General features: G+C 44.0%; 1 protein-coding gene across 1 annotated transcript; it reads left to right on the top strand.

The window, feature by feature from the left end:
* The first annotated feature begins 9,917 nt into the window (after nt 1-9,917).
* LOC140362429 (uncharacterized) lies at nt 9,918-16,836 on the top strand. Its single transcript, XM_072448537.1, has 3 exons — nt 9,918-10,213; nt 10,812-11,419; nt 16,179-16,836. The coding sequence occupies exons 1-3, from the start codon at nt 9,934-9,936 to the stop codon at nt 16,536-16,538; spliced, it is 1,248 nt and encodes a 415-aa protein (XP_072304638.1). The 5' UTR covers nt 9,918-9,933; the 3' UTR covers nt 16,539-16,836.
* Nucleotides 16,837-16,981: the final 145 nt, after the last annotated feature.

The following is a 16,981-nucleotide window of genomic DNA, read 5'->3' as shown; positions in this document are numbered from 1 at the left end:
CATTACGAGCGCTTACGCGCTCGTCACTCCCTATTCCGTCGGGATGCCCCGCCCACTCCCCATAGACTTCCATTGATTTGAGCAGATACAAGCATGGCCCATGCCTGCGGCATGGATTCTCGCGTACGGGACGATGCCAGGAGGGTTTTTGGAGGAATGCAGCGCTTCGCGCTGCTGTTGTCAACAATTAGTGAATGGGCTACGCCCATTCACTAATTGTTGACTATTTCTGTCATAGCAGGAGTAAGTATGCATGATCCATGCCTTCGGCATGGGCTAGTTCACTGTACTTGCCAGGGGCGACGGGGTACCAAACATGCGGGCTGCGCCCGCATGTTTGGTCAGACAGTTGCAACGCTGCCTTCGGCAGCGTTGCGGGAGCAATAGGCCCTCCCCCTGCTGGGGCTCGGGCCTAATTAAAGCCGCAAGCGGCATCCAACGGCCCTCGCGGGCCGCCGGCCTTCCGACTCTGCGCTTTCGACTTGATAAAGATGGCGCCCTTATTGTGTGTTGAATAAAAAAAGAACTTGACAGACGGCGACACATTGGACATGGCCAATCCAGTGCAAATGAACACAAGTGTCAGTCAAATTTGCTGCGCCGCCGCACAGAGACCGTAGCACTTCGAATAAAAATATGGATAACTTTTGATGCCGCGCTTGTGTAGATAATTTTTCCCAAAGTAAAGCTTGATCGAGCTATTGCCCACGGAGGAGTTTGTTAAAGTGTGAAGCGTAAATGTGAACATTTCAAGGATTTGGCGTTTTTCCCATTTGTGACAGTATATTTGCAGCTCCACGGCACAGAGACCGTACCACTTAAAATCAAAATATGGATAACTTTTGATGCCCCGTTTGTGTAGATGATTTTCCCCAAATATGAGCTTGATCGGGCAATCGGCCTAGGAGGAGTTCGTTAAAGTGTGAAGCGTAAAAATGTGGTGATTTTAGAGATTTCGCTGTTTTCCCATTTCTGACATATATTTGCGGGTCCGCCACACAGAGACCGTAGCACTTAGAATCAAAATATGGGTAAGTTTTGATGCCCCGCTTGTGTAGATGATATTCTCCAAATATGAACTTGATCGGACAATCGCCCTAGAAGGAGTTTGTTAAAGTGTGAAGCGTAAAAATGTGGTGATTTGAGCGATTCTACGATTTTCCCATAAGGATAACATGGGATGTTTCTGTCAACGCTACGGTTACGCCGTACAAAATATGACTTTGGCTCTCATACTTGTATGATCAGGATGGCAAATTAGAATTTCGTTCAAAATATCATGTCATTTGGAAAAACTCTATTGTTTATAGGCCACTCTGAAGGCCAAATAGTCAGAATTCTGGGAAACGTTTGCGGCTCCGTCGCACAAAGACCGTAAAAGTTATCCTTAAAATTTGGATAACTTTAGATACACCACTTGTCTAGAGGACGTACACCGATTTTGAGGTTGGTGGGCAAAACGCACTAGGAGGACTTCGTTAAAGTGTAAAACATAAAAATGTGGTAATTTGAGAGATTTTGTGGTTTTCCCATAGGGATAACATGGGAGGTTTCTGTCATCGCTACGACTACGGCGTAAAAATTTAGGCATTTTTGTGATTGGCTTTTGTGATCGGGACGGCAAAATAGAATTTTGGGTAAAGTTTAGACAATTTTGGTAAAACTAATTTTTGACCTTCAATGTTAATTTAAAGGTCACTCTGTAGGGGGCGCTATCACTGCCATTTCAATTTTGTCAGCCTAAACTGGTCCAAACTAGAAAGTTTAACAACTGATTCAAATTTGGTCCTAATCGGACTGGTTTTGATCAAATGGGAGCAATTTTTAGACCTGCAATATTCCAAAATAAGTTGTCCAACTTTGCGGCTGCGCCGCACACAGACCGTAAAAGGTATCTCAAAAAATTGAATAACTTTAGATGCCCCACTTGTCCAGAGGACGTACGCCGATTTTGAAGTCGGTGGGCAAAACGCCCTAGGAGGAGTTCGTCAAAGTTTGACGTAAACAAAATGGCTAACTCAGCTTGTTTTCATTTTCAAAGGAAGATGGCGGCCATAGGGTAAGTTTGGGGGCGTGGCCACAATGTTTTTTTTTGTTTGTCCTCACGAGAGGAATGCGTGTCCCGAATTTCGTAGCTTTACGCCAAAGTTGACCTCGGGGCGTCTCCCATAGGCGCAATGTATTTTGACTTTTGTCGGTGGCGCTGTCGCGCCATTTTTTAACGAAAAAAAAAATGGCCCAGAAAAAATAAAATTTTTCGCCGATTCTGAATTTTGGGCAAAGTTTGGTGAGTTTTTGAGCATGTTCAGGGGGTCAAATTAGAGATCAAAGCGCTGAAGAAGAACAAGAAAAATAATAATAATAATAATAATAATTAAAGCCGCAAGCGGCATCCAACGGCCCTCGCGGGCCGCCGGCCTTCCGACTCTGCGCTTTTGACTTGATAAAGATGGCGCCCTTATTGTGTCTTGAATAAAAAAAGAACTTGACAGACGGCGACACATTGGACATGGCCAATCCAGTGCAAATGAACACAAGTGTCAGTCAAATTTGCTGCGCCGCCGCACAGAGACCGTAGCACTTGGAATAAAAATATGGATACCTTTTGATGCCCCGCTTGTGTAGATGATTTTTCCCAAAGTAAAGCTTGATCGAGCTATTGCCCACGGAGGAGTTTGTTAAAGTGTGAAGCGTAAATGTGAACATTTCAAGGATTTGGCGTTTTTCCCATTTGTGACAGTATATTTGCAGCTCCACGGCACAGAGACCGTACCACTTAAAATCAAAATATGGATAACTTTTGATGCCCCGTTTGTGTAGATGATTTTCCCCAAATATGAGCTTGATCGGGCAATCGCCCTAGGAGGAGTTCGTTAAAGTGTGAAGCGTAAAAATGTGGTGATTTTAGAGATTTCGCTGTTTTCCCATTTCTGACATATATTTGCGGGTCCGCCACACAGAGACCGTAGCACTTAGAATCAAAATATGGGTAAGTTTTGATGCCCCGCTTGTGTAGATGATATTCTCCAAATATGAACTTGATCGGACAATCGCCCTAGGAGGAGTTCATTAAAGTGTGAAGCGTAAAAATGTGGTGATTTGAGCGATTCTACGATTTTCCCATAAGGATAACATGGGATGTTTCTGTCAACGCTACGGTTACGCCGTACAAAATATGACTTTGGCTCTCATACTTTTATGATCAGGATGGCAAATTAGAATTTTGTTCAAAATATCATGTCATTTGGAAAAACTCTATTGTTTATAGGCCACTCTGAAGGCCAAATAGTCAGAATTCTGGGAAACGTTTGCGGCTCCGTCGCACAAAGACCGTAAAAGTTATCCTTAAAATTTGGATAACTTTAGATACACCACTTGTCTAGAGGACGTACACCGATTTTGAGGTTGGTGGGCAAAACGCACTAGGAGGACTTCGTTAAAGTGTAAAACATAAAAATGTGGTAATTTGAGAGATTTTGTGGTTTTCCCATAGGGATAACATGGGAGGTTTCTGTCATCGCTACGACTACGGCGTAAAAATTTAGGCATTTTTGTGATTGGCTTTTGTGATCGGGACGGCAAAATAGAATTTTGGGTAAAGTTTAGACAATTTTGGTAAAACTAATTTTTGACCTTCAATGTTAATTTAAAGGTCACTCTGTAGGGGGCGCTATCACTGCCATTTCAATTTTGTCAGCCTAAACTGGTCCAAACTAGAAAGTTTAACAACTGATTCAAATTTGGTCCTAATCGGACTGGTTTTGATCAAATGGGAGCAATTTTTAGACCTGCAATATTCCAAAATAAGTTGTCCAACTTTGCGGCTGCGCCGCACACAGACCGTAAAAGGTATCTCAAAAAATTGAATAACTTTAGATGCCCCACTTGTCCAGAGGACGTACGCCGATTTTGAAGTTGGTGGGCAAAACGCCCTAGGAGGAGTTCGTCAAAGTTTGACGTAAACAAAATGGCTAACTCAGCTTGTTTTCATTTTCAAAGGAAGATGGCGGCCATAGGGTAAGTTTGGGGGCGTGGCCACAATGATTTTTTTTGTTTATCCTCACGAGAGGAATGCGTGTCCCGAATTTCGTAGCTTTACGCCAAAGTTGACCTCGGGGCGTCTCCCATAGGCGCAATGTATTTTGACTTTTGTCGGTGGCGCTGTCGCGCCATTTTTAAACGAAAAAAAAAATGGCCCAGAAAAAATAAAATTTTTCGCCGATTCTGAATTTTGGGCAAAGTTTGGTGAGTTTTTGAGCATGTTCAGGGGGTCAAATTAGAGATCAAAGCGCTGAAGAAGAACAAGAAAAATAATAATAATAATAATAATAATAATATTTTTAGCAAAAACAATATAGCCGTTTTTACTATAACAACAAATGATACATCGTTTGAAAGCTCTAAGCCTTCCCGATGCCGCCATGGGGTGGAATCATCATTACGAGCGCTTACGCGCTCGTCACTCCCTATTCCGTCGGGATGCCCCGCCCACTCCCCATAGACTTCCATTGATTTGAGCAGATACAAGCATGGCCCATGCCTGCGGCATGGATTCTCGCATACGGGACAATGCCAGGAGGGTTTTTGAAGGAATGCAGCGCTTCGCGCTGCTGTTGTCAACAATTAGTGAATGGGCTATGCCCATTCACTAATTGTTGACTATTTCTGTCATAGCAGGAGTAAGTATGCATGATCCATGCCTTCGGCATGGGCTAGTTCACTGTACTTGCCAGGGGCGACGGGGCAGACAGTTGCAGACAGTTGCAACGCTGCCTTCGGCAGCGTTGCGGGAGCAATAGGCCCTCCGCCCTGCTGGGGCTCGGGCCTAAATATTCCGATGCGAAAACAATGTTTCCCATTTTTCAAATATAATAAACTATACATTTTCGGAAAGCGCTCGCGCTTTCCTACCTCATGGTGTGGGTCCCTGGTCACTGACGGGTACTTTCGTTAATTTTGAGTGGGCTCCGCCCACTTTGTGTTTTTGGCCCTCTATACAGTAATAATGTTAAATTTTTGCATTACATGCTTATATGCACGGAACATGCAAGAGATGGGGAACGTATTCGTTAGCTACTTAGCGCAAATGAGTGCTTTATATGGGGATGACGACCGCTTCGCGGTCGTCATCTCAATGTAAAGTGCTTGTTTAGTGCGCACTTTTGCACGGGCTTCGCCCGTTTACAACGGTAATGTTCCATTTTCCTACTACTAATTAGTATGCACGGGGCGTGCATGAGTGAAGGAGTGCGTTAGTGAGTGTTTGGAAGTGGGCGAGCGCTTCGCGCTCGATTTCGTGCGCACTACGTGCGCACTTTCGCAGCCGTGCTTCGCACGGCCTTACGAGATTAATAGGCCTCTCGCCAGCTTGTGGCGCTCGGGCCTAATAATATTCCGATGCGAAAACAATGTTTCCCATTTTCCAAATATCATAAACTATACATTTTCGGAAAGCGCTCGCGCTTTCCTACCACATGGTGTGGGTCCCTGGTCACTGACGGGTACTTTCGTTAATTTTGAGTGGGCTCCGCCCACTTTGTGTTTTTGGCCCTCTATACAGTAATAATGTTCATTTTTTGCATTACATGCTTATATGCACGGAACATGCAAGAGATGGGGAACGTATTCGTGAGGTACTTAGCGCAAATGAGTGCTTTATATGGGGAATGTAAAGTGCTCGTTTAGTGCGCACTTTTGCACGGGCTTCGCCCGTTTACAACGGTAATGTTCCATTTTCCTACAACTAATTAGTATGCACGGGGCGTGCATGAGTGAAGGAGTGCGTTAGTGAGTGTTTGGAAGTGGGCGAGCGCTTCGCGCTCGATTTCGTGCGCACTACGTGCGCACTTTCGCAGCCGTGCTTCGCACGGCCTTACGAGATTAATAGGCCTCTCGCCAGCTTGTGGCGCTCGGGCCTAATAAAAAGAATGAACAGTGCACGGACTCCAAAACTCCTTAAGTGAGTCCTGCATTGTAGCTTTAAAACTCAACTCAAACTGTGGCTAAAATCAATTTATCATTCGTAGTTATAATCAGATTTACATTTATTCAACAAGTTAATTCATGTTCATTATTCTTATTAAATACATTAATAAACAAATGTGTTTTGTATTTATTAAAGATTGACATGATATAAAAACGACACACAAGGAAACTGAATATAATTAAATACTGCTTAACTCCATTATGTAACAGAATTGATTATTATATTTTATATTTCTTCTCATTTGATATTTACATCTGCATATTGGCCAAATTATATTATGTAAATTAATAACTGAAAAAATTAATAACAAAATAAATACCCAAACCAAAAACAATACAGAAAATTATGAAGACGTTATTACACCTCTAAATGAGCAAATGTAATTCGTTGTCAATTAAACCGAACTTTTTATCTTAACACTTCTTTATAATTATCTTAAATATCATACCTTTACAACATGATACATGTATATTTATAGATGGATAAATCCATCATTATACGTTATGTAAACAGACTATTTCAAGCCGAATTATTCCAAAAGTCCGTGTTGACTGTTCTCAGTCTTTCACGCTGCTGTGACATGCGCGCTCCCGACGCCAAAGCCTCACGGCGATGACGTCACAAAAGTGGGAGGAGATATACCAGTATTCAGGAAGTAATGCGGAACTAAAAAACTTTTTTGGAACCATGCGCCAATGAGCAGCTCCATAGGCTTCAATGGCGGCCATCTTGGCTTCCGGGGGCTTGGGCTTGAGTCATGGATGTATTATATTATCTGGATAGGGTACGCCCCCTCTGCCTCTGGCTCCAAATTGAGTAGTGGCCACTTCGCAGAATGCAGCCTTTTGGTCGGACCATTTCAGGAGTTCGGCCTCTAAAATTACCAAACATGCTAAATTGTTTTTAGTCTAAAAATAAAATAGAAGGAATTTCACTCTTCAACTGTTTCTAAAATACTTAAAAAATACATTTTCAACTTTCCGGTGAACGGTGTACGCTCACCGAGCGCGCACGTAACCCTCATGAACGAGCCTCAGGAGAACATGTGACGGAAACTGAACACAAGCAGAAGAAAGTGACGAGACGAGACCACGATACACGTAAGTTGTGTTTGTTTGTCATTCCTCACGTTTCACACATTGTTCCATATGAAGTGTAAAACAACGATTACACAGTTAACATGAGTTAACACAAGTTAACACGAGCTAACACGAGCTAACGTAAGCTAAAGTTTAGCTACACAAAGATGCAACAACACGTCACGATGGCTCGTGCTTCTGCAAATAAATAACTAATTATTTCTCTTACTAAATGTTCTAAGAGACAAGAGGTTAAGCACAGATCAAGGAAAACTAGAGAAAGAAGGGAAATAAAGTGATGTTTGTATTATGTGCTATAAAAAACAACCAATAATTCAAATATAACCTGCTGAAATGGGTCATATCTTACATATATAAATGTAAAGGTGTTTAAAAGTGACAGTGCTGTATTTACAGGGGCTGAGACCACATTTGAGGTATTATTACATATTTCATAATGACGTGTGCTGTGTTTAAACAGCAAAGCACACGCTTGTTTTCTATAGGAATGTCATGGATTTACTTCCATGGAATATGTAGAGATTTAGCAAACATGTCAGTTATGTTCTAACTTCTAAGGTTTAAACTTATGCATAAATAAATTACTTTTGGTTCTAGCTTTAAAAAATAATGTGAAAAGAGGAACTTTTGTGTTACAGAGCGAAATGTAAATCTGTCAATAACATATTCCAGCTTTTCTCTGTTAAATGTGCATAATATATCAATGTTCTAATGAGTATCTTTCTCATCTTCAGTGCTGACCAGTGAGTTTAGTCTGTCTGTGCTGTCCAGAGCTCTACAGGTCACTGCAGGTCACTACAGGTCACTACAGGTCACTGCAGACCTAATCACTGCAGATACAGAGTCATCTTAAGTAAACTCCTGACGACTCCAAAGCAAAAGGTATTTTAATAATAACTTCTGCCTCGACTAAAAGTAAACAGTGTAGAATCAGTACTTTGAATTTATAAAATGTCTGTTTTGTTATGACCAAAAAAACTAAATGATAATTGTTCGTCAAAAAAGACACTCCTGTGTCACATGTGTGTAAAGCAGCTTCAGGACAAACATATGAAGTCTATGTTCTATAACTTGTATAATCTAAAGCTGTGACATGTTCTGTTTGTCTCTCAGTCAAACGATGGAGCTGAACGGAGGAGTTTACTGAAGTACAGAAGACTGCGTAGCCATGGAAACAAAGTCTTGTTAAATACTGAGATATTCAGTATTTAACACAATAATGTCACATTCATGTGCATATAACTGATGTAAAAAGAGTGTTTATTTTACCATTATTATTAGTATTATTTTGTCTTACGCTGTTTTTATTTTATCTTTATTTTCCCCCTCCATTCCTTATTAGGTATGAGAGGTTCTGTCTAGAGGAGTTTTTGTTTATAAGAGTTCTTCTATTAAGATCGATCTATTAAGAGTGTTTTTTAAAATTCCTATAAGTTATCTGTCCTTTTCCTCTGTATCTACTGTGTTGCAACAACAAAATTTCCCCATGTGTGACAATAAAGGAATATCTTATCTTATTCAGTTTGTTCTATTTGACTTATACAGGTTGTTTTATCATTGTTAATATTTTTATGTTGCACTGAATCACCAAAGCAAGTTCCACTGTTTGTGAATTCTTTTCTTTGACAATGGCAATACATTTTCTGATTCTATTAATGATGATAAAAATAATAATGAACAGTACACAAGGGACTCCCACATTGTAGCTTTAAAACTCATTGTAGCTTTAAAACTCAACTAAAACTGGCTAAAATCAATTTATCATTTGTAGTTATAATCAGATTTGCATTTATTGAACAAGTTCATTCATGTTCATTATTCTTATTAAATACATTAATAAACAAATGTGTTTTGTATTTATTAAAGATTGACATGATAAAAAAACGACACAAAAGGAAACTGAATATAATTAAATACTTCTTAACTCAATTATGTAACAGAATCGATGATTATATTTTATATTTCTTATCATCTGATTAAAAAAAATGCATATTGGCCAAATTATATTATGTAAATAAATAACTGAAAGGGTTAATAACAAAATAAATACCCAAACCAAAAACTACAGAAAATGATGAGGACGTTATTCGACCTCTAAATGTAATTCATTGTCATTAAACCAGACTTTTTATCTTAACAACATGATACATGTATATTTATAGATGGATATAACAATTCATCATTATACGTTACGTAAACAGAATATTTCAAGCCGAATTATTCCAAAAGTCCGTGTTGACTGTTCTGAGTCTTTCACGCTGCTGTGACGTGCGCGCTCCCGACGCCAAAGCCTCACGGCGATGATGTCACAAAAGTGGGAGGAGATATACCAGTATTCAGGAAGTAATGCGGAACTAAAAAACTTTTTTGGAACCATGCGCCAATGAGCAGCTCCATAGGTTTCAATGGCGGCCATCTTGGCTTCCGGGGGCTTGGCTTGAGTGCTACTGTGGGCTTCATTTGACACGCCCCTTTGGTACAAGCCTCCAAGCCTCGGCTTCAAATGACCCATCACTAGTGCTACACACTGACCCACAACAACAGCGCAGGAGCGTGAGGAGCGGACGGAGCGTGCGGGCGGAGCGTGAAGAGCGTGCGGAGACAGTCACGCCGCAGTCTGGGAGCCTTTTTGCCGGATTTGAAGAGGAGCGTGTCCGCCATTGTAAAGGTTAGCTTAGCTTAAAAGTCATAGATTGGGGCTGAAAAGTAACTTTTTTCACTTTAGAGCCCGCGGATGGGCTCTAAAGTTGTTCGGAACGTTTAAATAAACTGAACACAGCTCGACTCAGACCTTTCTGTGTCTGTGTGTCTCTCTCTCTGTGTGTAGTCATGGACCTGCTGCAGGAGATGGAGGTCTACATTCCTCCTGAGGCGCAGGTGAAGAGCATCCCCCTGCACTCTCTCTCCCGCTCTCTGCAGAGAAAGATGGGCCTGTCTGCGGGGCTGGACCATGGGCTGGACACTCTCCCAGACGCTCCTTTCTGCATCTGGATCTGTCCTGCACTTTTCCAAAGGAAGGGCCCGAAGGAAGAGCCCCAGGCCATGGCCGGTGCTAGGGTCGGTGCCAGGCAGCAGGTGCTGAACATGCTGGGGAGCAGCCGGGCAGTCTACCCCAGCCTCACTAAAGGTGATTACACGCTCATGTCTTCTGCATCACAACCTGAGGGACTTGGCTGTCACAACCTTGTCCAAAAGTGGGAGGGGTCAAGCATGCTGCTTTTGGGCCTGGTGTCCTACACCTGAAGTCAAAAACAAACACAGACTTGTCTCTAAAAGATACTTTTGAAGGTCTCTGAACACGGATTGCACCGCTGCGGTTAAAGCAGAACCGTGCTTCCCGCGCAGTAATGCCCAGCGGCCTGTACATATGATTATCTATTACAATCTGGTCGAAAACCTTTTATACCTTTTTTGTTATGTAGACGTTAAATCTCAAATCTGCTGTTGGGTGCATTGATCATGAACCAACCAGTTTAAGATTTGAACATCTTTGTTTAGTTCTTTCCACATCGTACACACAGATTTTACCCAGGGATTCTCCACATCCTCAAAATTATTCAACCCTTTATCATCTGCCAGTAATGGAATGAAACGTACCCCTAATTATAGTATCACTCAGCCGCAACTCCGTCAGTCTGCCCCAGGACAGCTGTGGCTACAAAAGCACCAGCGAGTTCAGGGGGAAAGAATAATGACATTTATTATTATGCATCTTTCTCTCCTAGGTTATGGCCAGTGCAGGATGACCTTTGTCACCGCTCACTCTACAGCCTTCAGGGTCCTAAAGGAGACCCTCCCTCTGGGCCCCAACACACAGTTGTGTAGCTCCCCCAAGCTTCCCCAGGGGGCGCCGTCTCAAACTGAGCAGGACGCAGTCATCATCCACCGGGGACGAGTTTACCTGTCTGTGAAAAACCCCAAACAGTCGACTGTGCAATCCGTCTCTGCAGCCGCTCAGTCGACTGTGCAATCCGTCTCTGCAGCCGCTCAGTCGACTGTGCAATCCGTCTCTGCAGCCGCTCAGTCGACTGTGCAATCCGTCTCTGCAGCAGCTCAGTCGACTGTGCAATCCGTCTCTGCAGCCGCTCAGTTGACTGTGCAATCCGTCTCTGCAGCCGCTCAGTCGACTGTGCAATCCGTCTCTGCAGCCGCTCAGTCGACCGTGCAATCCGTCTCTGCAGCCGCTCAGTCGACTGTGCAATCCGTCTCTGCAGCCGCTCAGTCGACCGTGCAACCCATCTCTGCAGCCGCTCAGTCGACCGTGCAACCCATCTCTGCAGCCGCTCAGTCGACCGTGCAACCCATCTCTGCAGCCGCTCCCGACACCGGCGACGTAAGTGTCCCACTCCAGTGCGTGTTAGGGGCCGTCTGTTACCGTGAGCGTCCAGTCCGTGAGCGTTGGTGAGGTTTGTGTCATCCATTTATTTGTCATGGGCTGTTTTCCTGCCTCCAAAGCTGCACTTTTATTTTGTCCATGGCAGGAGTTTTGAGGCCCAAATACAGACGTCTAAAAGTGCGAGAAATGGAAACGTCTGCAGTGCACTGTTCATTTTAGTCCAATATCTTTGAGCAACAGGACAGTCCCAAACACGAGACAGTGGTTTGCCTCCTGCTGCCAGACTTTCTCCAACAGTTGCATTTCCTTGTGAATAATGGGCACTTTGACCTGGTGTTATGACAAAAACGTGACTCATTTCCCCAACAATATTCCCTCCGAACATGTGACATGTGATCCTCCTTGTGACCACATTCTTTCCCACTCCTCGTCTGTCAAAACAAGATTACCTTTGCATCTTTTGGTCAGGTCTCATCTCCTCACCACAATCCCAGAGAGAGCGAGAGGGAGTCAGAGAGCGAGAGGGAGTCAGAGAGCGAGAGGGAGTCAGAGAGCGAGAGGGAGTCAGAGAGCGAGAGGGAGTCAGAGAGCGAGAGGGAGTCAGAGAGCGAGAGGGAGTCAGAGAGCGAGAGGGAGTCAGAGAGCGAGAGGGAGTCAGAGAGCGAGACGGAGTCAGAGAGCGAGACGGAGTCAGAGAGCGAGACGGAGTCAGAGAGCGAGACGGAGTCAGCAATATACCACTCTGAGGTTTGTCTTTAGAGCTTTATACCACTCTGAGGTAGGGCTGGATATCATGGCCAATTTCCTAAAATCGATTCGATTTCTATTCATAACGTCCTGAATCAATTAATCACGATTCGATTCAATTCAATCTGCTCTTAAAGGTTGAATGGATGATTTTTTTGGCCCAAATCTGAGTCTTATTTCCTCGTGGCGTGGACTGCCGATTAGTCCTGCCACGTATCAATCATAAAACGCACCTACCGCCCACCTGCAGCCGCGTGCGGCTCGTTTCCGCGTTTCTAAGGGCATTGATCTATCATAATATACGAGAGATGCAATGCGATCTTTCGCGCTAATAAACAAATGCTCGTGTGTGTTGTATCAGTCCGCACGGGGGAGTGCGCATGCGCACTTCCACCTGCGTTCTCAAATCGCCAAAAAATCCATTGCGCCTTCAAATAATGAAAATGGCTCAATTGTGTTACAAAATACAAATGTACTTTATTTTTTCTTTTCACCATAAACAGGTTTAAGTGCAAACTTGTAAATTGGACAGTTTAAACTTCAGCTGTAAACAAAACTGTCTCAAAAGTACAATTTTGAAACATAAAGTAGTTTTTAGAGCTGTTTTATATGAGGCTCAGTTCAGTGTGACGCGCATCAGCTGCATTATCTCCACTGCACCAACCATTATTTGTAGCTTTGTCCGTCACGACTGCTGGGTCTTTGCTGGTCAGCCCCCCACCCCTGTATGGCCCCCCACTCCTGTGGCCCCCGTCAACATATTAGCTATATTATATGGGAGTGTCTACAGAGCCGCGGCGCACATTAAAAAATGTAATTTTGTGCCGCGGCTCCTGAAACTGCTGCGCTATTTGACCACGCCGTTTTAGACCGCGCCGAGTTAGGGTTAAGGTTAGGGTCAGGGTTAGGGTGAGCCATGAGGCTATATGGCAGTGCCGCGCTTCCTGAAACTGCTGGGCCATTTGACTGCGCCGCGGCTCTGCAGCCACGGCCATATTATTAGCGGTATGGCTTGTCAGGAGTACAGGTGCGTAAATCTTTGCAGGCAAAAGTTTCGATGGTTTCTGTTATCTTTATGACCCACGGAGAATCGGCTGGTCATGTTAGTGATTCCCTCAGTTTCATTTGTTTTGCCGGACGGCTTGTTGTCGGAAGCTAACGTTAGCTTAGTGTGATACCTGGTCAAGTGGTTCTGAGGTTTGTAGTATTTCCACAATAACTGACCTCCGCTTCGCAGATTTTGCAAACCACTTTGGTTTTATCCGGCTCTTTGTTTTAAATCCGAAATGGTTCCAGACGTCAGACTTGAGTTGGAACGGCTCGCTGAGCCTAGTTTTACCTGCGTCTTGCACGCTTGACAAGCGATCGTGAACGCGCCACTGCTGCACCACGCACAAGACTTCATGGGGAAAAATCGATCTCATGCCGTATGAATCGATTTTGCAAAATTTGAATCACATTGATCCAAAATTGATTTTTTTTTTTTTTTTACCCAGCCCTACTCTGAGGTGTGTCTTTAGAGCTTTATACCACTCTGAGGTGTGTCTTTAGAGCTTTATACCACTCTGAGGTGTGTCTTTAGAGCTTCATACCACTCTGAGGTGTGTCTTTAAGAGCTTCATACCACTCTGAGGTGTGTCTTTAGAGCTTTATACCACTCTGAGGTGTGTCTTTAGAGCTTTATACCACTCTGAGGTGTGTCTTTAGAGCTTTATACCACTCTGAGGTGTGTCTTTAGAGCTTTATACCACTCTGAGGTGTGTCTTTAGAGCTTTATACCACTCTGACGTGTGTCTTTAGAGCTTTATACCACTCTGAGGTGTGTCTTTAGAGCTTTATACCACTCTGAGGTGTGTCTTTAGAGCTTTATACCACTCTGAGGTGTGTCTTTAGAGCTTTATACCACTCTGAGGTGTGTCTTTAGAGCTTTATACCACTCTGAGGTGTGTCTTTAAGAGCTTCATACCACTCTGAGGTGTGTCTTTAGAGCTTTATACCACTCTGACGTGTGTCTTTAGAGCTTTATACCACTCTGAGGTGTGTCTTTAGAGCTTTATACCACTCTGAGGTGTGTCTTTAGAGCTTTATACCACTCTGAGGTGTGTCTTTAGAGCTTCATACCACTCTGAGGTGTGTCTTTAGAGCTTTATACCACTCTGAGGTGTGTCTTTAGAGCTTTATACCACTCTGAGGTGTGTCTTTAAGAGCTTTATACCACTCTGAGGTGTGTCTTTAGAGCTTTATACCACTCTGAGGTGTGTCTTTAGAGCTTTATACCACTCTGAGGTGTGTCTTTAGAGCTTTATACCACTCTGAGGTGTGTCTTTAGAGCTTTATACCACTCTGACGTGTGTCTTTAGAGCTTTATACCACTCTGAGGTGTGTCTTTAGAGCTTTATACCACTCTGACGTGTGTCTTTAGAGCTTTATACCACTCTGACGTGTGTCTTTAGATAAGTTTTTCTACAAGGATTCACATGTTGATTGACTTTGGTCACATATTTTAAAAAACTGTTCTTTCAGCTTGTTCTAAGTTTCCAGGATAATAATTTAGACTAAGTTAAGAAAATGAAAATTATGAGAGGATCAACAATTTCCTGTGAAGTCGCATCATTCATTTCTTTTTCATTTCCTGTCACATTTTAGGACATCGCTTTTGGCCTGGATTTCCTCCATCAGTTTTCTTTTTTTTTTTGCTGATCTTATAGTCTTTTTCTCCCTTTTTTTTCTTTGTCTCTGCTTCAGAAGCGTCCCAAAGGAGGCGGAGACATCTCCCCAGTATCATTTGCCTCCAGATCAGTCTTAATGTTGTTAAACATTTTGTCCTTCAACAAAAGGTCATTAAGCAGCTGCATTGAACAGAAATGTAGAGCATGATCTCTGAGCTCTATTGTGACTAAATCTGCTCCAGTGATTCTAGATCTGTCTTTATTGAAGATAAAGAAATAGTCTATTCTGGAATAAATACAGTAGATTGTGTGTGGATTAGAACAATGGTTATACAGCATATTCCCTATGTGAATCATTCCTATATTCTTCATTCATTAATAATAAGAACTTCTTCTTTATTGTTCCTCCGGTCAGTGCTTCTCCACACATCTAATGTAGGTTCCCTCAGAGTGGTTCAGGGTTCCCTCAGAGTGGTTCAGGGTCAGGGTTCCCTCAGAGTGGTTCAAGGTCAGGGGTTCAGGGTTCCCTCAGAGTGGTTCAGGTTCAGGGTTCCTTCGGAGTGGTTCACAATCAGGTCCATGTCTGTATAGAAGGTGACATCGCCCCCTGGTGGAGCAATACATTCAATAGAGTGAAAACCTTTCCATTAACATTGCCCTTCACCAGTACATATCTGCCTCTTTATCCTTACATTCAAAACTGTTCTTTGTGCCGCTCTTGTCTCTGGTGGTGTTCTTTGTGCCGCTCTCGTCTCTGGTGGCGTTTTTGTGCCGCTCTCGTCTCTGGTGGCGTTTTTGTGCCGCTCTCGTCTCTGGTGGCGTTTTTGTGCCGCTCTCGTCTCTGGTGGTGTTTTTGTGCCGCTCTCGTCTCTGGTGGTGTTCTTTGTGCCGCTCTTGTCTCTGGTGGTGTTCTTTGTGCCGCTCTCGTCTCTGGTGGCGTTTTTGTGCCGCTCTCGTCTCTGGTGGCGTTTTTGTGCCGCTCTCGTCTCTGGTGGTGTTTTTGTGCCGCTCTCGTCTCTGGTGGTGTTCTTTGTGCCGCTGCCGCTCTCGTCTCTGGTGGTGTTTTTTGTGCCGCTCTCGTCTCTGGTGGTGTTCTTTGTGCCGCTCTCGTCTCTGGTGGTGTTCTTTGTGCCGCTCTCGTCTCTGGTGGTGTTCTTTGTGCCGCTCTCATCTCTGGTGGTGTTCTTTGTGCCGCTCTCGTCTTTGGTGGTGTTTTTCGTGCCGCTCTCGTCTCTGGTGGTGTTTTTGTGCCGCTCTCGTCTCTGGTGGTGTTCTTTGTGCCGCTCTCGTCTCTGGTGGTGTTCTTTGTACCGCTCTGACTGTGATGTGTTTGTCTGCAGGTGGGGCCAGTCAAGAGGAAAAGGGGCCCTCTGGATGAGGCCCTAAACCAGTCCAAACACAGAACCTCCTGTGAACCGCGAGGGGCCAGTCAAAGCAAAGGGGCCAGTGTAGGAGCTGGTCCGGGCCCCAGCAGGGACCAGGAGCCACCAGAGGAATCCTGTGAACCTGATCCGAGTCTGGCCCCTCACATCGCCCAGCAGAGCCACAGTGAGAGCTGGGGCCCATCTGAGCTCTTGGCTCGGCACAGTTTGGGCCCCTTAAAGCCGAGCATTGACTTCCAGGAGCTGGCGAGCAGAGAGAGGATTGCACTGATGAAGGCCAAACTGCAGCAGAGGGCCCCGACATGCAGTGACCTGTAGTGGGCAGAAGAAGGGCCCAGACATGCAGTGACCTGTAGTGGGCAGGAGAAGGGCCCCAGTCACTAATCCCTTATGGGCCTGTTGCTCCACAGTGCTCCAAGTGGTGGTCCTCAATGTAGTTTTCTGATGTATTCTTTTCTCCTCGGAAATTGTATTGAGCACAGTTCTGTCAGTGAAGGGCCAAAGAGGAAGTACTTGACCATGTTCTTTGTGTCGCTCGCACCTCGTGCAACGTGTGGTGTGCACCGCGTGTGTGTCACGCACCGCGCGCGTCACGCACCCCGCATTTAATGGAATTGGAGGCATTTCCACCTTGTAATAATTAGTATATTTTATTATATTTACTTTCTGATGTGTATATAAGAAAATATTAAACATTTTGTTCCATATCAAGTCATTCTTTTGGCCCAGCTTCATCTCTGAGCTGTTTTTGACACCTGAAC

Source organism: Eucyclogobius newberryi, unplaced genomic scaffold (genome assembly GCF_026437365.1).
Source record: "Eucyclogobius newberryi isolate DKJ021-1_F unplaced genomic scaffold, fEucNew1.0.hap1 SCAF_17, whole genome shotgun sequence".
In the NCBI taxonomy this organism is placed as follows: Eukaryota; Metazoa; Chordata; class Actinopteri; order Gobiiformes; family Gobiidae; genus Eucyclogobius; species Eucyclogobius newberryi.
Note: the sequence above shows the minus strand (reverse complement) of the source record. Positions and strands in the feature narration are given on the sequence as shown.

Bases quoted from the DNA above. Each gene is read 5' to 3' on its own strand.
- LOC140362429 (XM_072448537.1), top strand. From the start codon at position 9,934: ATGGAGGTCTACATTCCTCCTGAGGCGCAGGTGAAGAGCATCCCCCTG. The intron at 10,214-10,811 runs GTGATTACACGC...TTTCTCTCCTAG, and splicing joins CTACCCCAGCCTCACTAAAG to GTTATGGCCAGTGCAGGATG. The intron at 11,420-16,178 runs GTAAGTGTCCCA...GTTTGTCTGCAG, and splicing joins CCGCTCCCGACACCGGCGAC to GTGGGGCCAGTCAAGAGGAA.